The 23,516-nt window shown below is 37.9% G+C and overlaps 1 protein-coding gene and 1 long non-coding RNA gene across 2 annotated transcripts in view; one reads left to right on the top strand and one right to left on the bottom strand.

The window, feature by feature from the left end:
• The window catches only part of TNIP3 (TNFAIP3 interacting protein 3), a 98,353-nt gene that overhangs the window by 24,001 nt on the left and 50,836 nt on the right, over positions 1–23,516 (bottom strand). The window contains exons 4-8 of the mRNA XM_032858551.1: positions 10,635–10,721; positions 7,324–7,404; positions 5,555–5,620; positions 4,007–4,138; positions 1,824–1,952 (exon numbers count right to left, since the gene is read on the bottom strand). Of these exons, the coding sequence (XP_032714442.1) occupies positions 1,824–1,952; positions 4,007–4,138; positions 5,555–5,620; positions 7,324–7,404; positions 10,635–10,721 (495 nt within the window). The remainder of the gene's footprint in view (positions 1–1,823; positions 1,953–4,006; positions 4,139–5,554; positions 5,621–7,323; positions 7,405–10,634; positions 10,722–23,516) is intronic.
• LOC116868337 lies at positions 1,368–11,034 on the top strand. Its single transcript, XR_004382797.1, has 3 exons — positions 1,368–1,494; positions 1,617–1,759; positions 10,944–11,034. It is a non-coding gene; the product is annotated as an uncharacterized LOC116868337 (long non-coding RNA).

Below are 23,516 nucleotides of genomic sequence, written 5' to 3'. Positions count from 1 at the left end.
CTGAACATACATGAGATAGCAATAAATTACAAAGAAACATTAAAATAGGAAATATCAGATGTGGGGTATGTAGTTTTAATTAGGATGGCCAGAAAAATCTTCTCAGTGAGATGACATTTAAGGCCTGAATCTTACTCAAGTAATTGTTTTTACTTTCTCAATTCTATTATAATCCTAAGGGTTAAAATTCTTTACTGACTTTTAAAACATTTCTGTTGACTATAGATAGAGATACACAAAAATGAAGGGTACACGTAGACATAAGCAAAAAACAGCGTTCTTGGCTGTTCTAATTTCTACAGCATTTATATTCTTGTGCCAACACTTACAGAAATGAATTAGAGAACAGAAGAAAACCTATCAAACAATATATCACAAATGGGAAAGATTTCAAATATAACCTCAGTGTTAGTTCCTCTAATTCATCTGTGGAGGATTTCCAACAGAGAATAAAAGGGAAAATTCATTTGCCCTAAATTTCTATCTCTGAACATCGTTTTCCTCTCTTAGAGGATAGAGAGATACATTGTTCAGGAAGTTAGTCACTACTTTCCCATCTTCTGATCTACTAGTAACTGATCTCACAAGCAGACCGAGTATAGCAGCACATTTGTAAAACACCCTGTCAACTGTACAGGCACAAACTTAACACTTGGGGGATCTTTAAATGATCCTCTCAACACTAGTTAACCACAAGATGCACAGTCCAAAATATAGGCAGTGGGTACATTTTCAAGGCCAATCTCCTACTCTTGTTTTAGAAGGCGATTTCTGTTACTTTGGTTAAGAAATATCTAACTTGAGGGGTGCCTGGATGCCTGGGTGGCTGAGTGGGTTAAGTGTCTGCCTTCAGCTCAGGTAATGATCCGGGGGTTCTGGGATCGAGTCCCCGCATGGGGCTCTCTGCTCATCAGGGAGCCTGCTTCCTCCTCTCTCTCTCTGCCTGCTTCTCTGCTTACTTGTAATCTCTGTCAAATAAATAAAATCTTTAAAAAAATGATATCGTTAACTTCAGAGATGAATATCTTGACTCAAACATGTACTAGAAGTATTCCTATGGTACACATCTGATGTGGCTCTCTGAAAAATCAACAGCAAAGGATTTGTTTTCTTGAGCAAGTCAGCAATCCCTCTCCCAGGAAAATGAAGCTGTTATCTCTCGAAGACACACAGACACACAAATGCACAAACTCTTCCTAGTCATCCTTTGGTAAGCAATTCACAGGTAGCCCCTTAGAATAGCTAAGTTGAAGCAAAGGCATTTAACCACTTGTGTTTTTCTAACAGGCTTGCCCCTCCAGCCCCCTGCCCCCCACCGGGACCCCACACCCCAATTAAAAGTGAGTTTTAGGTTTCTTATCAGGAAAGTCACCATCTCAGCCTTGGGTCTGGCATTTAGCATGATTCCATAGAGTCTGCATCACAGCCAGTTCCATAGTGATGATTTTAAAGAGCAGACTGTTTCCTCAGGAAACTTTTGCGGTTGACCAAGAGGTATGCTATTGTTCACAAAACACACTCCCTTTATATGGTTCTTTGAACTAAAAAAAAAAAAAAATTCTTTCTGTCTTCTAAAATTTCTCCTTGTTTCTCTTTTTCATGATGATTCTTTGCAGGGACACTAATTCCTTAAAGCCTCCTTAGTCAAGTATGGCTGAAAGATACATACAGGAGTGACTGAGAAAATTACAGAGAAGTTCTGTGCAAGCTCCCAGGACTGGGAACAACACTGCAGCACGGATTTTGTTGTGACTTTCAGGTAAGAATGTGCTCTTTATACAGGGACCTCTCCTTCCATTTCCCCAGCTTGTCCCGGCTAATACCTTATTGAGGCGTTTTATTTCGCACTCATAATGTTCCTTCTTCTTGTTCACAAGAGCATTTTTTTCCTTCAAGAACTTATTTTCTTTCTTCAATTCGTGTAATTCTTCGTGTAGGCTCTCCTTTTCCTTCTGAAGTAAACAGAAAGAAAAAAAAATCGAAATCAATAAAATTCAGAGGAGATAATATTGTAGGAGTACTTCTGAAATACAACAAAAACAGGACCTGCTAGATTTTCATTTAATTGATCCATTTAAGCAATATTTTTTGGGTGGAGGACAGGGTTCGGATTGAGAAAATCTTTCTTTATTACTCAGTGCTATTAAATTTTATGATGCCGAAAAAGCTCAAAATGCCCAATCCTCACTTTCAAGGGTCAAATGGGTCCACAGAATAAGCTAGTTCCCATGTACTATTACAAAGTGATAGTTAAGTGACTTAGTGAAAGTAATTAAACTCCAAAAAAGAAAAAAAAATCATTGCAACAAAAATACAAAATATCTCAAAACCCAATCCTGCCTGCATCATTCTGAAGAGGGGGAGAAGAGGATACAACTTCAGGCAAATAAGAGCCTTCACTACAGATAATTATTCAGAGCACTGTATTATTGTGATTATTACTTTTAAAAGGTAGAGATTAAAAAATAGACAAAAAATGGTAGAGATCAATTAGTCCAACTGCCATCACTCCTCCATGTTCCAGATAACCTTCAAGATGTCCTGTGGTTTAAATAACTGAAGCAAGGTTTGTTGCTTTGACACTAGCCGGCTCTGGATTCAGACAACATCTGTCTTCTAATTCTTATTTTGTATTTTAGATAGTGAACTTTTTCTGGAGTGAATTAGATTCTTAATGGCATTCAGATTTTAACCTAATAAAATAAATATTTCAGAATTTAAGTAAATCAAGATGAGAAGATAGCTAATACATAGGTTAAAGTATGCTCTTTTAGTGATTAATATCTCTCAATATAATAATGAGATTTAAGATATCTACTTTAGGTTATTCTTTTTGTTTGTTTGTTTTTGTTTTTTAGTGAAAACCTTTCCATTTGCTTTAATTAGAATGAGCTCATATATGCTTAGAAAATGAATCAATCATTTTCTAACTTGGCATAATTTAGAAGAAAAGGACTTCACTAGAATATGGTTCCAACTGCATGAAAGAACAATTGCCATGATTCCCAGTTGGTCAGGGTCTAAATGGATAAGGAAGGTACTTCTCCAGGACCAGAAGGAGTTGCTAAACCTTCTTTTCTTCTCACTGAGACAGAGACACCCTTCCCAAAATAGGAAACCTACACCGAGGACTGTCTGCACTGATTTTAGGCACGGCGTTAAGATTGGTGCATTTGTTAAAATACAGCCAATCCCTCACAGTATCAGTCACAAGACTTCACCTTAGAATATTTACAGTTCTTGTTTTTTGTTAACATACATTAAAAAATGAGAGTCCATTAGAACTTAAGGTTTTTCTCCCATTTTCTATAATATCCATTAGCCTCAAAACCAAGAGTATTTTAGGAGAAGCCTTTCGCCTTCATGACCACCGCCTTGCACTCTGCAGGAATTAATGGAGAATTAGAATCTGGAGACGGGGTTCAACTCCCATTTTCCCAAGTACTGGGCTGGCAAGGTTGGCAAATCACGCATCCTCTTCACATCTCAGCTTTTTTGTCTTTAAAATGCAAAAATAATATTTTCCTCAGGGATGAGAAGAGCTTGTTAAATGAGATAATGAAGGTGAGGCCCCTTTTTAAAACGTCCTAATTTTATGATGATAAAAGCCATGCTTATTTGTAAAACTCTGTAAGCTGAAAAGCAGCTGTACAAATACAAGGTACTGTCCTATTATTATTAACACTAATAATAAAATAATATATGTGAGTAAAATCGAAAGAGCAAAATTCATCTTCTAGGCTGAAATGCGCTAGAAAGACAGCTCCAAATCTCAGATCAGTTCTCTCTGCCGGTAGATCCGTTCTCTACCGACACAGGACCGCAAGCCCATTTGGTCAACAAAGGAGGAAGCGAGCGGGGCATGTCCCTGGTTCGGATTGCGGAGAACTGCCCGGCTCTGCGCCTCTGGGGACTCGCACAAGCCCCCCGCCCTCGCACACAGGTGTGGGGTCCGGCTACTCCCTGCCGCGGCGCGGGGGAGGTCCGCTCCGCGAGCCCCGCCCACCTCCTGGCGCTGCAGCCGCTCGCGGGTCAGCTCGCGCAGCCTGTCGCTCTCTCTCTGACTCTGCTGCCGCTCCTCCTCCTGCGCGCTGAGAAATCTTTCTGCGGCGTCCAGTTTCGTTTTCAGCTCCGCGACCTGAGGAAGTCGTTCACAGAGCGTTGCAGAAACCGCTTCTGAAACTCACACCCTCCTCCCCCCTCCCGGATTTATTCCCACCGAGTGCACTTGGGGACAGACACGCCCCACTCCTGGGCGGGCCCCTAAGGGGAGAGGCTCTACTTCCCCTCCCCGCCACCGCCACCCCTTCGCAGAGATCAGGACAAGTGCATCTAAAAAAGGGCTTCCTTTCCGGGGGAAAAACAACCCCCTGAAACAGACTTCAGCCCCTTCCCTCTTTTCTCCAAACCACACCACTTCCGAGGGAATAAAGATTTGGACCTTAGACGGGGTGAGGGGACACTTCTGGTCCTGTCATCCTATTCCTAACTCTCAAAATGGGCCCTTTCCTGACTTGAAAAGGGCAGCATGGAGGGATAGGGGGTAAGTGAATACGTCTACACCAGAGAAAAACAATGGCTTTTAACTCATCAGTAATGTGCAATGTTGGACCCTCTACGAAAGGCCGAATCAGCCCTCAGAGTGACGCCGGTCCAGTTGAGAAGCTTTAGGAAAGCGTGCTTCATCCAAGATGCCCATTATTAACCCCCGGTCTTCATAAATCTGCGAGCCATTCTTCCTGAACAGCTTAAACATTTTCTCTGGGATCGTGTTCTTTAAAATCTGGGGACACAAAAGCTGTTCCAGACTGACTATAATAAGGTGACCTGACCATGGCCTCATGTCGTGGAACATAATCGTGCACTAACTAAATTTAATACTTATGCCTATCAAAATGGAAAAGAGCAATACTGCTATGTTACTCATTGTGGTCCGGTTTCTTAATTCTGAATTATTCAGGGGAATTTACTTTCTCCCTTTCCCTCTTTTTGAACGTGAAATAATTTAAAACGATAAGTTGATCCCTCCAAAAATTTCTCACCAAAACTAAAGATGCTTTGACAGAGAACATACTTTAGGGGGGAAAGGGAATGCACCACTTCCCCTCACACTTTCACTGTTACCGTTGTTTATTTCTTTATCTGTGGAAAGAGCTTATGCTATCTAATTAAAGAAGTAGAGAACTAGCCTTGCAAAAAACAGTATGAACCTTAAACCATCTGTCACCTCACCTATAACCTTGTGTGTTCATTCCTGCTAAGATATTCTGTGAGCTATGATAAATGTGTGCATAAGAACTCTAGAGACACCTCGAGAGGCTATTTTTAGTACTTTGTTTTTGTATTGCCATGCTCAAGAGAATTCACTGATATCCTTCATTAATCTTCAGTACCAAGAGGCCAATAATACACTCACCACCTTCCCCCCCGCCCCCATCATTTTTCAACAGTTGGCTGGTCACGAATTTCCTTCAGCTGAAATCAGTGAGAATCTTGACAGATTTGGTCCCACTGATTATTGATTTAAACAAATACTAAACAGGGAGGTGTTTACCTTTCTTTCATATAGCTCTTTCATACTTCTAAATTGCTGATCCCATTGCTGGTTGACTTCCAGGAGCTGAAATTATTAAAATTTGGTAAATCAATATGGACTTTTGCCCATTTGGAAATTTGGCCAAAATGAAATCACTTTTTTGGGGGGTACTAATATCTTGCAAGCCATGGATGAAGGCAGTATTCCTTTCACCAAGTACTGGTAGGGCTGCGATGATTTAAATGAGCACACTTTTCCTTTCACGAGTGGCTCATGTATGAAAAACTATTAAGTCTTCTGTATATCTTGACTTGTCAGCTGAACCACTTATTAACAACTTTCCACTTTGCTTAGTTATTTGAATTTTCATCTATGTTTAGCCCAGTCAAAATCCAGGAAAAATATGTGAGTATTGATGGTTTTCTGTAAAATTTATTAATATATGAAGGGTTTTTTTTAAACCTTTCCATATTTTTCTATGTGCTTACATTGATTATTGCAATGAAATATTTCTTCTAGCTTTTTAAAAGCAGAATTTATGTTAACAAATTCCAATTTATATTAACTGATCACCATGTGCTTGCAATATTGTGCTTTTTAAAATCAACCCATGATTTGTAAAATATACTCAGTGAATGGATAATATCACCTTTTTCAAAGTACAGATTTTCAAGGAATAATAGTTTTACCATAAGACAATATTTAGAAATAATTTAGGCTGCAATATGGAAGCTTTAAAATTATATGCTAGATAAAAGGAAGACAAAACACTATGACCTGTGTTTTAGTTTTCTTGTAAGGGAAGTCTGTAACTTCCTGCATTAAGAGAAATCCAACACTGTCAATATGGGACAGAGATCAAGAGGATAGTCACAATGACTGAAAAGAAGCAAGATATTCTCCTAATTATAAAACAAAATACCTAATCCTGACAGGCAATCACTAGATAAATCTTATGCTGGAAAAAGATATGGGTATTTAGTATGAACTATATAATATTACTCTATAAGGATATCTGATCTGTTGGCATTTTAAGGATTAACATTTCTATGCTATGATAACGTTACTCTGCTATCATTCAGTAATTTTCCAGAAGGGTTCAATATTTTATGTAGTATCAACAAGGAGTAGAGGGAACCACAGAGAAGACATGAAGCATATAACATGTATAATTGTTTAGAAAAGTAATTTAAAAATTGACAACATACACAGGGCTAAAATTGTTATACTTGTCACTTCTCCATCTGTCAAGAAGAATGAAGAGTTTCTTACATTCATTAAACTGAGAAAAACAGAACTCAAAATAACATCCATTACATCCCTAACGGCATTTTAGAAAGAAACATTTTTTTTTATGATATTGCTCCTTAACCCCCCTATATGGTTGGATGTCCAGCTTATAAAGTCATAGAACCTAAGTCAATTACACTTAAAGCCTGTGACAGTTTGAGTCTCAAGGTGTGTCAGGTTGCAAGGCATAATGGCATAGTTGATAAGCTCACATAGTCCATGTGGATGAAACATTTAAGTTTTGAGAAAATTAAGATTATAATTATGGGATTTATGACTGTCATTTTTCACTCTTCTACACAAAAACTGAGAAACTGAGTAAGAGAAATAAAAGTGAATAAGAAAAAAGCACTCGCTCTCAAAATAACACTTTTCAATATCCTAGAACTAAATACTGTGACCCAATAACAAAAATAAAAGACTCTAGATATACATTCTATTTTATTCTTAGCATTAAATCATGTTACATGTTACTTCAACTAATATTTCTAAATTACCTCTTTTCTCTGTTTTTCCAAACACCTTATCTTTTGTTCAAGAGAATTTGTCAAGTTCTTTCTGCTTGATGATTGATCATACTAAAAAAAAAAAGAAAAAAAGAAAAAAGAGTGAAACAAAATAGTTTACAACATAAGTTGGGGAAATGTTATCCTTCACAAACTCCATGCTCTCCTGTGGTGATTCATAAAAATATCTTATTCTAGGGGTACCAACCCTCAGTCCATAGTCCATCATAGAGACCTGTTTATATTATGTTTCAGATTCCTTTTTATGAAGTAATTGACAAAATAATTCTCTAATAAATTACAAATGTATCTATACAATAGGGAAATAAGAAATTAGGATTTCATGAGTTTTGATTTCAACCCCTTTCCAAACAAAAATAATAATAATTCTTATAGAAATCAGGTAGGTCTCATGGACACATTTTGGATATTTATATTAAGTATATATGCTGCCGAAGTCAGCACTGGATATTTATATTAAGTAATAAATATTTCTAAAAAGTCATTTCTGTAGATGTGTCTGTATCTGAAGAGTAACCCTGGCAAAAGTCAGAGGAATAATAGAATCATCAAGAAAAAAAGACCAATGCATATAACTAAAAGGCAGCAAACTGATTCTGAGACTATAATAAATTAGCTACCTCAGTGTCCATCATACAATTATGTTATAGAGAGGTTGGCATAGATTATCTGATATTTTGCAATTTTCACCAGCTTTTTGAATAAAGCCAATAGGTTATAAGTTGAGATAGATAATAAATCATTGGCACAGCTAAAAAGTTAACCACCTTTCTTTTCAGCTCTCCCCCACCCGCCCAGCATTGGGGGTATTTATTTAAAGAAAGAACAAAAGCTCTGGAAACTGTGGGCCATCTGTCTAAATGGACCACCAACAAAGTTCACTTAAGTGCTGTTTTCTCTATACTAACTCAATAGTCTTGTTACCATCTCATCTCCAAATCATATAAACAATACAACGAATCTGGTAATGAGGATAGTCCAAAGTCTGCTATTTAGTTTTAGGCTCAGTAGTTTTGGAAATTGATTACAGATATTCATGAACAATTAAATATTTTCAACATGTGTCAGCCTTTGCCAAAAATATTTATAGGAAGTGTTCTTTTACAATCATCATGGGATTTCCAGGATTTTTTTTCATTAGAAATGAGTTATAAAACTGTTTTTCTATCTTTTCTCTACTTATCTGTATCTTACTCGATGTTTTAGGGCTAGATGATACTTTATATCTCTATAGACACTGTTCTTAGTTTTCTTAGCTTCTTCTTATTCAGACCCATAAACAATTAGGGCCTCATTTAAAAAGAGATATTCTTCTGGGGGGTCAATAAGTTTAGAATTATTATGCTTGCGTCTGACCTCAAGAAGCTGATTTGGCTGAGTTCCAAAAGGAACATCAAAATCCAGGTGACAACACATTGGTCTTATAACTGGGCTTTCCCTTTTTTAGGAAGTCTAGACTCTTTCTGCCTCAGAACAGACTATTAGGTGCATTTGATTTGGAAAGTGCTGTGAGTAAACTGTATTTAGGGTATCCTGAACTCAGCAAAGCAGAGATTCAGTGAGACCAGATTCCAAACCAGTGGTTCTTAGTACAAGAACTCATAAAAGTCACTGTTGGGAGCTTGCTAAACATAGGGCATCATGAACGCTGAAACAGAATTTCTGAAAAGGGAGTATAGCACCTCCATTTTCTTCTTAATAAACTATTTTTTAGAGAATTTTCAGGTTCACAGCAAAATCTAGTGGAAGGTACAGAGATTTCCCATATGCCTGCTACTCCCATACCTATGCACACGTTATCAACAACTCCCACCAGAGCAGTGTTTTTCTTACAATTGACAAACCTCTACTGACACATCACCAAAATTCATATTTACATCAGGGTTCATTCTTGGTGTTGCCCATTCTATCAGTGTGAACAAATGTATAATGATGTTACAGTATCATACAGAATAGTTTCACTGCCCTAAAAATCCTCTGTGCTCAGCCTACTTATCCCATTTCTATTTTTAATAAATTTCGGAGGTTATAGTGATTCATACTAAAGTTCAAGTTTCTCCTGTTCCAGACCATGCCTGGAGGCATAGATTTGGGGTCCTCAAAAAGTCTCCTCTCTATTTGTGATATAGACAAAAAAACAAACTTCTGCCACCAGCAAACATTTGTATGACCCAGGCTTCTGGGAATCCAGATTAAAAGTAATTATATAGTGTGTATTCTTTTTGTCATATATATTTTCTCTGCAAAGAAATTATAAAACATTTGGACTTTAGTTTTTATTTTATAAATAAGAGTTACTGAAAAACTAGATCCTAAATCTGTAAGAGAGAGAGAGAAAGCACAGTTATAAGAATTTCTTACAAGCCATAAATATATCACCAGGGGTTTCTCTGGAGATTAATCAACATGTTACCATGGTTCATATGTCTCAGGTATGTATTAAAACAAAGCAAAGTCAATCAAACACAAAATTTTGGAAGAAATTTCCATTTGTATTTGCTTTGCTTTCTAGTTACTTATGAAGGTATCTGATGTTTCAATAAATACAAAGATTTTTAGTTATTGGTTCTACTAAGGGCCCACTTACAGAACAATTATTCCTTGTATAGTGTAATCTGTGCTTAAAGTATCTGGGCATTTATCTCTCATTTATCATAACACCCAAAACAGCATCTAAGATACTCAAATTCTGACACTGCTAAATTAAGTATCTAAATACCTAAATCACTTGGTTTGATTCTACACTAGTAGTAAAGTTCTAAAGGTCTAAAAGTTCTTCTAAAAAACTAGTTCTAAAAAGTTCTAAAGAACTAAAAAGAACCAAAGTTCTAAAAAGTTCTAAAAAGAAATTTAAGAAAGCACTTTCACTCATTTATTCATGCAGTAAGTTTCTGTTGCAGTAACCAGTAACCCAACAAAATTATAGTATTAATTGTACATACATACTCTTTTATTTCCAACTACACGAATATTGTTTTTTTAATTTTACATTGAACCAAATTTCTCTAAAGCAAGGGTAAAATATGGAGCCCACAGGAGCCCACTGAAAGGACTTTGTAAACCAGTACAAGAAGAAATGTAGCTCAGAGGGACCAAAGGAAATGCTAGGGTCACCCAGACACTTTTCCTTTGTTAAATAACATATTAAAAATATGTAGCAGATAGTACCTAAAGAAAACAAACTAGCCATTTCTACTCTTATTCATCATTGGCTAACGAACCATAGGAAATGCAGTTGATGCTAGAGATGGACAACTCATCCCCTAGAAATGTGTTCTTACCTCTGCATGCTCCATAGAACCTTCTGCAGCACTCATTCTAGTTGTTCCCTGTGCAAGATGTGCCGTGGAAGCTGTTTTTCCTGGGGTCTTGGAAGACAGAGAGATAAAGAGAAAGAAAATGTTTCCTGCGGTATTTTTTAAAGTGAGATCAAATATGTACAATTTTAAAAAGACCACACAGTTAACTCATGACAGAAAATAACAGCCATAGTTTTCATTAAAAATGAAGAGAAGTGAGTCCATATACGATTTACACAGAATAAGGTTGTTGGCACAGCATCTGTGATTTTAACTTTTCTTCTCTTCCAGATAGGGATTTCCCAGGATGTCTCAAGGAGGCAGGCTGTGACTAAGACAGGCCTATTAGCCTTGCCTATGGTAAGTAAATTGTCATTCTTCCTTTACCGGCAGTTTCTCCCACTGGAGGAGGAAGTTACCACAGAAAGCCTGGGCAAACCAAGTCTTGCCTCAGTACCCAAACTTCTATAACTTCGTTGTATTTCCCAGAGAATTAGGTAACTGTTGACTTTTTGACAACTCGGTTACTTGCTTCCCTTAAGGCCAGATTTTCTGGCAATGCCTTCTAATTGTGCGCTGAGCCATGTTGAACTTAATGAGTCATTCACAATTCTGTAAGTGCTACTAATTCCTATGGAACTAAAAGAGAAAATCCATTAAAACAAAACCTGGCTATTGTTTGCAAAGCTTATCTTTTATATTGGCAGAAAGCTTAAACTCAGTTCTCAAGTTTAAGACTGTCTTTTCCATAGATCAAGTCCAGATTTTCTCCATGATTCATTTGCAGTTCAATGTTTTATTTTGTTTTTGATGTTGTTGTCATTTTATCACTAATATTTTAGTGTTAACTAGTTGATGCATCCTTTTACCGGACATTGAGGTAATGGAATACCGGGTCATGGAGATAAAAGTGTGGAAAGATGGATGCTTGGAGCTACACAAATGTGTCATGGTAGAGCAGAAGACCTCATTCTGGGCTTAGAGGAGAGGGAGGAAAAAAACAGCCAAGAATATAGAAAGCAAAAGAAAGAATTTATAGTCAATCATTTAATTTACATTTTCCTTTACACCTTCCTAAGAGATGGCCTCTTATATGTGGGGTAAATCCTAAAACTCCTGAAATTCAAACTCTTTAAAAGAGAATAGTGGGTGCCCCAAATTTGGCTGTCCTTTTTCTCTTTCATATCTTCCATCACTTCCCAGCTCTTCCTATGCTCCAGCCATCCTGAATCCCCTTCATTTCCTGAAATAAGCCATATGTCTAATACATGTTGCTTTCTCTATCCAGAACATTCCCTCCTCTGGGCCCACTCCAACTAATTGACCTGGAAAACGTGGCTAATGCTTCTCTTGCCCATGACCTTATTTGACCTACTTTTACCATCCAAGCAGAGCCCTTACTTAGTATTTAAAATTGTTTATTTGCATGGTTGCATGGTTGCTTCTGTGCCTACAGCACCGTGACACACAGCATGTGTCCAACGCATTCTGCTGAATGAATAAATTGAGGTCTATCTACATGGCAAATTTATAGATTTTTTTGCTGTCTATATGTATATGTACATGGTTTTGTTTTCTCCTGGTTTCTTGGTCTGTCCTAGGGGTGCACTCTAGTGAAATAGAGTGATGTTTCCTTAAGGCAATATCCAAAAATGCAGGTGGGAATCAAATTGTTCAGATTTCACATATGATCTGATTTTAGGGGATATAAGCAGAGATTCCCTGGAGACTGACACTTCATTAACACTAAAACCTGCTCATCAAAAATGAGGAAAACAAACTATAATGTGAAAATATTTTTTCCCAATCCTCCTCCCCTACATTAGTTATACGTATATTGTTCAAGGTTCACTTCAGCCTCATCTGTGTACTTGGTAATAATAAACCCAGTGGATATGGTAACATTAACGTAGAGGGGTGGTTGGAAAGAACATTTCTTGCCAGAAAGTACCGTCCTTGGCCTTGGTGACTTTTGGGTCTCCTTTATATAGTTCTCCCAATGCACACTCATCGTTACAGCACAACATGGCATGATGGCTCTATGGAGTGGAAATCCTCTACCTTTGCATTTTTCATCACAATTCCTTTGCCTCTTCTGCTATGCAGTTTAACAGCAAACGGATTTTCAATTAGCTCCAGAGAACAGTGTGGTAACTTAGGAATTAACAATGGCTCTTCCGGAGAGCCCCCAGTTTGGTTTGAGAAAAAAGGAACTTGCATTAAGCCAGCCTGAGAAATAAGCTGGATATATTCTGTTACACATGCCCTCCTTACCTCACCTCCAGCCTTCTCACATGCACCATGTCAGAGTCTGGCTTGCAGTCAGGCTTTGTTTCCTGACAAGTCTTAGTAGCTGCAATAACCCTCAGAGGAAAAGACATGTCATTCCATGTTTCCAAGTGGAATCTGAAGAGTCCTCATTTCTCAAGTGACTAAGATATTACACAGAGGAAAATAATGAACAAAGAGAGATATGGTGAAGAAAAAGGACCAAGGAACTACCAGTCACTGGTTTGTAACTCTCATGTGAGTTGATGATAATTCTCTCAAAACTATTCTAAGACAGATCATCACATTTCTATAAATGCTTGGAGGCATTCTTTGTCAGGTAAAATTAACATTTTTTCTTTTTTTTTACTATCCTTTTAGAATGAAGGTTGAAACCCTATTTTGCTTCCTGAACCTGTTTGCACAAATTTTTAAGTGAGTGTGCTATCCAGGAAGGACTGAGAGCATCAACGGGGAATGCAAAGGTCTGACTGGAGTCACTTCATCTGGACTCATAACTTGGCTTTACCATTCACCACTTGTGACTTTGGGCATGATCCTTAAGGCCTCTGAGGCTCAACTTCCACTTGTTGCTTTTTTTTTTTTTAATTTTTGAAAAGATTGTATTTATTTGTTAGAGAGCGAAAGAGAAAAAGACAAAGGGCACAATTAGGTTCCCCACTGAGCAAGGAGCCTTGATGTGGGATTCAATCCCAGGACACCAGGATCATGACCTGAGCCAAAGGCAAATGTTTAACAGACTGAGCCATCCAGGCATCCCTCAACTTCCTCATTTGTAAAATGACAATTGTAATAGTGTCCTCCTCCTTGGGGCACAATTGTGTCCTCCTTGCTATCTTTGGTAATACATACAAAAGCTTAGATATTAATAGTAATATGATCTTAAAGATAGGGATACCGATCATATTATTTGTGCAACAAATAATATGACAAAAAGAAGGGCTATCAATCATTTAGATTTCACTTGGCTCTGAGTGGATGCCAAAGGGAAATAAGCAAAGGTCCCTGCTTCTAATGAAATTAATGTATACACACACAATTCTCACCTGCCTGTGAGAATTCAGAGGAGAGAGAGCTCATTCTCAGCCTTAATTTTTATGGAAAGAGCTTCAGTTTCTGCTGGGCCTTGAAGGGTGGGTAGGATTTTGGTAGGTGGTGGAAGCTGAGGTACACTGCTGTAATGTGAGCAACATAAACAGAACAGAGGTGGATAGACCCAAGTATGAAGGATTCTAACAAGCCCAATGTAATCAAAGTAGAGTTCATCTAACGTTGATTTGGATCAAATTGTGAAAGGCTTTACATTTCATAGCCAAATATTTTGACTTTATTGCATAGGCCATAAGGGGCCACTGAAGACCCTTGAGAAAAGGAATTTTACATGATCAAAGTATCTTTTTCATAAAAAGAAACCTGGATATACACATTATGTACCACATGAGTGAGGATGACAACTGCAATACCACCTAATAGATATAATGAAAAATAATATTTGAAATATTCAACAATTTAACCATCATTTCGTCTAGGGCACACAGAATGAAGCAGTCTCACTCCGATATTAATCAACTTGTCATCTCTATTTGGGTGCATCTCTTTCTCCACTGGGTATAAAACCCATTTCCTGGTTTTCCACATAAAACTTGTTTTCCCCATCACATTCAATGGCACCTTTCATGCTCCATGTTACAAATCTTAGAGTTGACATATTTGATTCCTCTTTCCCTCCCAACCTGTATCCAACTTATCAGAACATTCTGTAGGCACTTTGAAAGTATACCAGAAAGGAGAGCCCCGCATGGGCCCAAGAGCCTAGAGGCTTCCCAGTTCAACGAGAGAGCAGCAAAGGTGAAGTAAACGTACCTTTTGATAACTTTTTCAAAATGGGAACTTTAGTGTTTGTGTCCTGACTTTATTCATGTACACAATTTCAGAGAACGTCCAGTCATGGCTGAAATCTGTCTCTGTTTCATATCCTGCTTCCACGTTTACTAGTTATGTGAACTTGGACAAGGTGCTTATGCTTAGCAGCTCTGAAGTGATCAAGCCACGCTCATCCCGTAGATGCAATAACCTAAAAGCCTCTGTGCTTCTGCTCTTGCACCTCCCCCCGTCTATTATCAATATAGGAGCTATTGTGAATCTTTAAAAATATGTCATTTCATGACACCTCTCTGCACAGAACACTCAGAGTGAAAGTAAAACTCCACAGAGGGGCCCACAAGGCCCTCACCTGCTCTTCTCTGACTTCTTTCTCACTGTTCTTCCCTCTGCTCGCTCTGCCCTGTGTCCTGTCCTCACTGCTTCTCCATGAACCTGGCAGGCACATTCCTTGTTCTCCCTGCCAAGAACTACCTTTCCCCTAATATCCACAGGGTTCACCCCCTCACCTTCAACAGGTGATTGCTTAAATGTCCGCTGTTTCTTGAGTTCCTATTTGACCTCCTGATTTGAAGTTGCCCTCCCTCCCAGCACTTTCTATCTATCTACCTTCCCTGCTATATTTTTCCATACCGCTGTGTATAATACAATATAGATTTTTCTTCTTTGTGGCTTCCCACCATTAGAATGTAAACTTCATGATAATAATATTTGTCTGTTGTGTTCATTCCATGTTTCTCAAATCTAAGATCATGCCAATTATTTTAGTGCCTACTCAAGGACACGTAATGCTCAGAAACACATAAAGTCTCCTTGCTACCCAAAATTAAATCAAGAATGTTCCTGAATCAGCTATCTTTAGAAGAGATTATAAAAGATCTAAGAATCAAAACCTTCAACTTCTTAGCCTCCAAACTAGGAAATCACCTCTCCTTTAGACCCCAAATTTGGGCTTGGACTAGGAGAGTCAGGTGAGGGAGGTGTCCCAAATTCCACAACATCATGGGGGAGGGGGTTTGGTTTTGTCCTTCCAGCTTCTGACTCTGAAGCAATTCTTTCAGGCAGTTTAGACTGTTGCTTGAAGTCTGTTCTCTCTATATACGTTCAGTGTTTGGTGCATATCAGATACATCCTAGGGCAAAGTGGTTTCTGCTGGTTAGTCTGTAGTCTTTATGCAACTGCAGACTCTATGCAACTTCCACATCTGAGGGTTTCTCAGCACAGCACAGAGCAGCCAGCAATCTGAGGCAGCTGGACCATCAGCCCTCCCTGTGGAGGCAGCCCTGGTTCTTCATAGCCATTAGTTATTTCCTCCTTGGTGATGCCAGGGTGCTTTGTGAGGCATCAACTCCAGCATTTACACTAAAATAGTCATTAATTTTACGTACCTTTCCCTTCTGAGAGGCTGGAAGCTTCTTCAATATTTATCACTTGAACGTTGGGTACTAACATAGTACCTTCAGACCCCAGAGTAGTGAAACCATCCATTTTTATTGAATGTATCTGTTTATGCATGAGTCTTCAGTAGGAAATTATAGCACACCTCCACTTCTAAGAATACAGCCTGGAGGAGAATGACCACAGTCGCACAAAGCTATATATTCTGCCTCCAAATCAAAAAAGATCGAGTAGGGGTATCAACCATTTTTAAAAAACTGTTCTATTTCTGTGTATTTTCTTTTTATTCATTTTATAGGTAAATATTTTATCCTTCTCTATTTTAGTTATATGATCTCTCTATATATTTGCCTCCATATAAATCCCGATTTAAGTTTTTTTCTCTTAATCTTGGTTACTATTTAATAATAAACAATAAAAATAATTGTACATGCTATGTGGGAATTTTTTAAAGGCATAAATGTGGTCTTCAATAACATTTCCTACATTTGCACAGTGCTTTAGTACATCCTATGAGGTAAGTTAATATCTTGATTAACTCATGATCCCTCCAAATAGGCGCTGCTCTTTGTTTTCTGTAACTAATCCTTTCTTTGCTTGGTTAATTAAATCTTCTGCCTCCAGGACTGATTAAGTTTGCCATTAAATGCAAAGAGAAAAACGGTCCCTGTTTGATTTTCTTGTGTCGTTGTTGTTTTTTAAGATTTTATTTATTTGCTTGTCAGAGAGAGAGAGAGAGAGCACAAGCAGGGGAAGCAGCAGGCAGAGGGAGAAGCAGGCTCCCCACTGAGCAAAAAGCTCTATGCCAGGACTCAGTTCCCAGACCCCAGGAGCATGGCCTCAGCCAAAGGCAGACACTTAACTGACTGAGTCACCAAGATGTACCTAACCTTTGGTTTTCAAAATAGACTCTCCAAACTCCAGGGACCATATTGAAGACCAAAACTTTGAATTGCAAAAGCTATTTTTTTTTCCTGAAAATTATCTTCAAAAGCTTTTTAAAGATGAATTCTTCTTGTGCAGTTTATTTTGAAATGCCCCCAAAAATAACACAAATTAATGCATAAAAGAGGGGTGAGTAGGTAGATAGATGCGTGGTAAGTAAGTATAGTAAAAGGTTGGTGGCAACATTTAGGTGGTGGATATACCAGTGTATATCATAAAATCCTTTCAACTTGGCTATATATTTGAAACTTTCGGAATAAAATGCTTGAGAAAAAGACAGAATCTCGGCATAAACCTTTTGCCATTAAGAACTGATAGAAAAGATGGTAGTTGAGAAGTCAATATAACCTTTTCCTTATCTCTTCCACTCCCACCGCCTCACTGAAGAATAGATTTCAAGGTTTCATGGCCTGAGGGAAAATGAGAAAAGATCAGGGAATAAGAGTATCTGGGTGGTTGTGAGGGCTCCGGAAGAAATGGAGTTCCACTCCCCTACTTCTACGGACTCATCCATCATCTATCCAAGTGCTCAGATTGTGGCAAAGAGCAGAGACAGCTTCAGCCTCATCTCCTGGGTTAAGCCTGGAGAAGGGGCCAGATCTGAAGAGAATTTCTCCATACCACCATGGTACCCAGCTGAGACTTTGTGGCATGTCTAGGTCTTGAGACAGCTCAACACCAAAGTGCTATGGAAGCAGAACCAGATATTTCCTACATTTCTGAGAAGAATGAAAAAGTGGTTAACTGAGAAGTTTGCAGTATTTACCATATATATGGCCCCGAGGATAAGAGGTGAAATGAGTGCCATGGAAGTTTCAATGACTGCCACCAAGGATATGGGCCAATGAAAAGACCATAAGGAGGAGCTTACATTAGTGCCAATGGTATTGTAGGATGGTGGATTTTTGTAGCCTGAATGCTTTCACCCTAAACTTGCCAGAAAATATAAGACATTTTTATTTGCTATTTTTGACAATCCTCCCCCACCTTGATTACTTCACAAAATCGGTTGCACAGACCGTATGTACCATTATGGGGAGAAGGAGAGAGATGAGAGAAGGCCTACAATGTCAATTGCCAGAGAAAACAATGAAGTGGCTGACATTTTCTGTAGCCAAGCAGATTACTTTATCTTGTAAGAGACAGGATGGGGCCCTAGACTGAAACTAAGTTCAGTTCAGAAAGCAAAAATATATATATTTTTCATACATGAGTTCTGTGGTTTGGAACATTATATTTGCTTTAATTTGAACTTTATAACAACCCTATGAGGTTGTCAGGAGAGTTATCTTTGATGATAAGAAGGATTAAGTTGAAATTCAGAGATGTTAAGTGACATGGCCATGGTCATTGCATGACATGTGGGTAGTTGAACCCTTACCAGAGTTCACTTAACCCCCCATGTTTATTCTCCATGAAGAACCTTTTATCTATATGGGCAAGATATGAATAACACAGCTGAAAATTATTGGACAAAACATCATTCAGGAGCCTGAGCCATTAAGGAATAGAATTCAGGAAAGTTTCAAGGTCATTGAGCTTTCTTGAGGGCTAGATATGAATTGGCTTGACCTTGGAGATTATATCCAAACAAAATCGTACCAGTTTCCACCACCACTTGCCTAGAGATTAACTTCTACTATGAATAACTAGTCATCTGCAAAGAGAAATTTAGCTTCCAAATCCTATAATCCTACTTGAATTAATTTTTTTTTCTCTTCTCAGTAAGAACATTAATTCCTTATCACGCTACATCAGTGCAGATCACTTTATTTTTCTCATACTTTGCTCATGTGTTTCCTCATCTTCATTCATGTATGCATTCTTATAACAACTATTTATTGATTATGGGTTATGGATTGGGTACTGTGCTAACTATAGATATAAAGATGAACAAAACAGACAGGTCTTTCACATATTTTCTGGTTTTTTAATATAAATCTGAAGATCCAAGGGACCACTCCTTTGAGGATGGAAGTGCTTCTGTGTCATTTCATAATCAATAAGTAATTAGCTTGGACATTTCAGGTAAAAGAGATTACTTCCTTCCTGAGACAATACATACCAACATCATATGCATAAATGTGGATACTATTTTTTAAATAAAAATTATAAGTTATTTTTATATAAAAATTATATATATTTAAGAAAAAGCATATGTATATAAAGATGATGCTTGAAGGGGTGCCTGGATGGCTCAGTCCATTAAGAGTCTGACTCTTGGTTTGGGTTCAGGTCATTATCTCAGGATTCTAAGATCCAGCCCCACATCAGGTGCCACATTTAGTGAGGAGCCTGCTTGAGATTCTCTGTCTCCCTCTCCTTGTGACCCTCCCCCCCAAAATAAATAATACATTAAAAAAAAATTACACAGCCATCACTGCTGAAATTAGATAATGGGATTCAAAGAAGAAGCTAGTTATTTGAGAAAAATATAAAAATAAAAATATTGGGGGAGCTCAAGATCATCCTACTAGCGTAAAAATAATGAAGAAGAAGAAGAAAATGATGACGGTGATGATGGCAATAATGCTCATTTAGCCCTTTATATTTACAAACTGCTTTCACATTTTCACTTACTTTATATTTTTATCACTATCCATTTTACAAATGAGAAAACAATATTTTGATCTTCAAAATTGCATTTTGATAAAGAATACTAGTTTAGCTTTAAAAAAAGGGAAATAAGGAAAGGGAAACTATTTTTTTTTCAACAATGTGGTTACAGAAAACGTGTGTTAACTTACTGTAGTTTGTAGGAAGTTTTTTTTTTTTATAATATTTCCAAGAGTCATAAGTTTATATTACTCTCTGAATCATCAAAAGAATTTTCCCAGGGCCTTTTATTTTGGGAAGAATGTCCAGATCTACAATTTGTTCTTAGTTACCAGGAAATCCTTCCTCAGCTTAAGCCAAAGTTACTGAAAGCCAATTTCAGGTGCTGCCTCTTATTTAAAAACAGAAGAAAAAAAAAAAAGAGAGGAAAAGGAAGACGAATCCAAAGACAAGACAAACTTCTTAAACAAATTCAATTCTAGTGGATCTTTTTAAAATTTGGATAGCTTTTCTTCTTATTCCCAAATTGCATCTTTATTTCCAAGAGTTACAATAAATTCTAAGAATTTATTTCTATATTTTTTGGACAATTACATTTCAATTCTCCTCCCCCTTTCCATTGTATTTTAAGACTGACAATTACAGGGTCACAAAAGAATGTTCATACATTAATTTTCTTATAGCATTAGGACCATGTCTTGGTTTAGTGTCACTTCTATTTTTAACATTCATTTTGGAATATGGATATTATTCTCACTTAGACCATTTTGTTTTAAATATTTATTTATTTATTTGAGAGAGAGGGAGAGAGAGACAGAGAGACAGTGCATGCATGCATGTTAGTTGGGGGAGGGACAGAATCTTAAGCAGACTCTCCGCTGAGCATGGAGCCCCACTTGGGGCTTGATCCATGATCCAGGAAATCATGTCCCATGAGATGATGACCCATGAGATGATGCCTGAGCTGATACCAAGATTCTGAGCCACTCAGACACCCGTCACTTAGGCAATTATTTTTCTTTTGCCTACAAGACATTCAATGCTCTTTGCTTGCCAACTGTCTATTTCAACTCTCCCAAATATTAAAGAATGTTCTTATACTTCTGGAGTTCCTCATGTTCATCAATAATGTATCTGTTTCCTCACAGCAATGAGTCAGTCTGTTCATTTTCTTGAGCGAAAAAGGGAACTTGACATATGTCTTGGGGCCTTTCATTAAATCATATTTCTTTCATTCAGCTACACTTTTTCCTATCTCTTAAGTTATAAAGAAATTTATTTTCTGCTCCTGGAAAGGGAGTCTACTGTACTGATCTTATGGTTACTTCATTCAGTGGAAAATGAGAGACACCCTCCATAGTCTCACTGTCACTGGCTAACCCTTGTCTTACACCAAAAATAAATTTTCATATACTTCTTTCAGTCCTATAGATATCTCAGTGAGAATGCGAAAGTTTTTGTTTTGTTTTGAATGTAGGATTCCCTCCTGTAGAGTGCTATTGGATAAATAGTAATTCAGCTGAGATTCCAACTGGAAACTAAATTGTGTTCACTCAAGCAATGAAATTTTTGAAGATACCTTCAGACGACAACTGAGGAAGATGTGTTTGAAGTCTGTTGGGATGCAGAGAGACTCCCAAGGGTTGTTCCTGGAAAACTTTTCTCAAAGAGAGAGTGAAAGCACAGTTTTGTTGTTGTTGTTGTTGTTGTTTGTTTGTTTGTTTTTTCTTTGTCAAATATTTTATTGGGGGAGGTTCACATATTCTGACCCTGTCTTAGGCCAGAGGATGACAAGAAGGTGACAGGAGCACTGGGACCCTGAAATGGCTTAGATGGAAGCTCCAAGAACCATGTCCAAAAGTCTGTTCCTCAATGCCTCAGTTTCCCCTTCATGAAATGGGAGAGGTATGTTCCCTTCTGGGTCTGAATCACTGTTTGAGAAGATAAAAGTGGGGCAAAAGCCACAAGAAAGAATTTCCCCACTCCCAGAACCTACTCTGAAGCTCCTACTTCACACCAAGGAGCCACAAAAAGGGAATCTGGAAAATGAGGATAAAGATAGCCATCTTTAAGTGTTGTTGTAGATCTCAAACATAATATAAAATACCTCCATGCCTATCATGGTAGTTGACCTACAAATACTAGATTCTCTCCCTATTGTTTTGTTCTAAATATAAGTAGGGACTAGATCCTGGAGGATTTTATGTATTAAGCCAAGGCATTTGGACTTTATGATGTAGGTAAGATCTACTTTTAAGTTCTAAGGACTTGCATATTAGCAAGATCCATATTGGTAAATATGAATTAATGTGGAATAAAACTTAAGAAGGGCGACTAGGCATCTCCTGGGGATAGTCTAGGCAAGAGATAATGAATATCCAAACCATGGCACAGTAGGAAGGGTGAAGGGAAAAAAATGAAGTCCAAAGATTGTACCAAGGCTTTTACCTTGAGGGTCCAGGGTGAAGACTGGCATTATTCTATGAATGCCTCCTGGGTTTGGACAGCTTGCTAGCCCTGGATTATACCCGAGTTTGGATAACTGGATAAAAAAAATGATCCATTCATTAGTGCAGGAAATGTAGAGAGGAAGAAGCAAGCAGTTTTAACAGGAAAGATGTTGAATTCATTTTGCAACTACTGAGTGAAATTGATGTGCATGAAGAAAAGAACTCCAAGTTTAGGAAGCTATATGCGTGTGGAGTCAATGGCATATATTTTGTAGTTTAATGAACCAAGGACTACGTATAGATCCCTGGGTAACACTAATACGACACAGGCACATTATATAAATGAAGCCAGTGAAGGTGAACGAAGAGGAAAGATTGGAGAAAAAAAGTTGTATGTATGGGGAGGGAGGGATAATGAGAGATTGATTTTATAGCTGTTGATGGAGAAAGACATTTTTAAAAGGTTGAATTAGGAAATAGCATCAAATGCATGAGAGAACAAGTGAAAAATCAGATGCAAAATGACCATTGGGCTTTTCAAGGCAGAGCTTATTAGTGATGTGATAAGGGGCTGAAAAGCTCTGAATGACCCGATCAATAAGCTTGGATATGATGAGTAAGAATAAGTTAGAACATTATCCATAAAATAATATGGGATCTCACACATGTTTAAAAGTGGAGGAGTGCTAAGCATATTTTAAGCTGGTGAGAGGTGATGGGGTTACTGAAGATACAGGAGCCCAAATGCCATGGAGGGATTTGTCCTGTCACCGAGTGGTGATAGGACAAGTTCAGCTCTGTCCTCACAGCTATTCAGCAACTCATTGCAATTTTATTCCTCTCTTTCATCTCCCACTGTTCATGCCATACCTTCTGCAAATTCCTTAAATACTGGATCTCATCTCTCACCTTCTCACTTTCTCCAGATGTTTCTCTCCAGATCTCATACTTCTCAAGGAAAAACAAAAAACAAAAAACAAAAACACAGCAAAGCAAACCATCAGCTTGGAATCTGCAGCCCTTTGCCTGGATGTGTGGTGTGTAGGAAAATGAGCAAATTTCATCAGGGAAGTGATGGGAGAAGCAGTATGTTAAAGAAAGATAACAAGTTTTGGGTAAGTCCCCCAAAGAGGGGGAACTAATTACCAAGAGGATGACAATGAGTATGTAGAAGAGGTCTTTACCATATGAGGAGAAATCCAGAGGACAAAATGAACAGAGTTGGGAGGAAGTCAGCCATGAGCAAATGGGTCTCAGGGGCTGATAATCAAAACATATGAGGATCAGGGTACTGGAGGGGATTCAAACTCTTGTCATAAAGTAGACAGAAAGCTACTTGAGAAAA

The sequence above is a fragment of the Lontra canadensis genome, unplaced genomic scaffold (assembly GCF_010015895.1).
Source record: "Lontra canadensis isolate GAN:19392208 unplaced genomic scaffold, GSC_riverotter_1.0 scaffold1, whole genome shotgun sequence".
Classification (NCBI taxonomy): domain Eukaryota; kingdom Metazoa; phylum Chordata; class Mammalia; order Carnivora; family Mustelidae; genus Lontra; species Lontra canadensis.
This window is presented reverse-complemented; position numbering and strand designations above follow the sequence as displayed.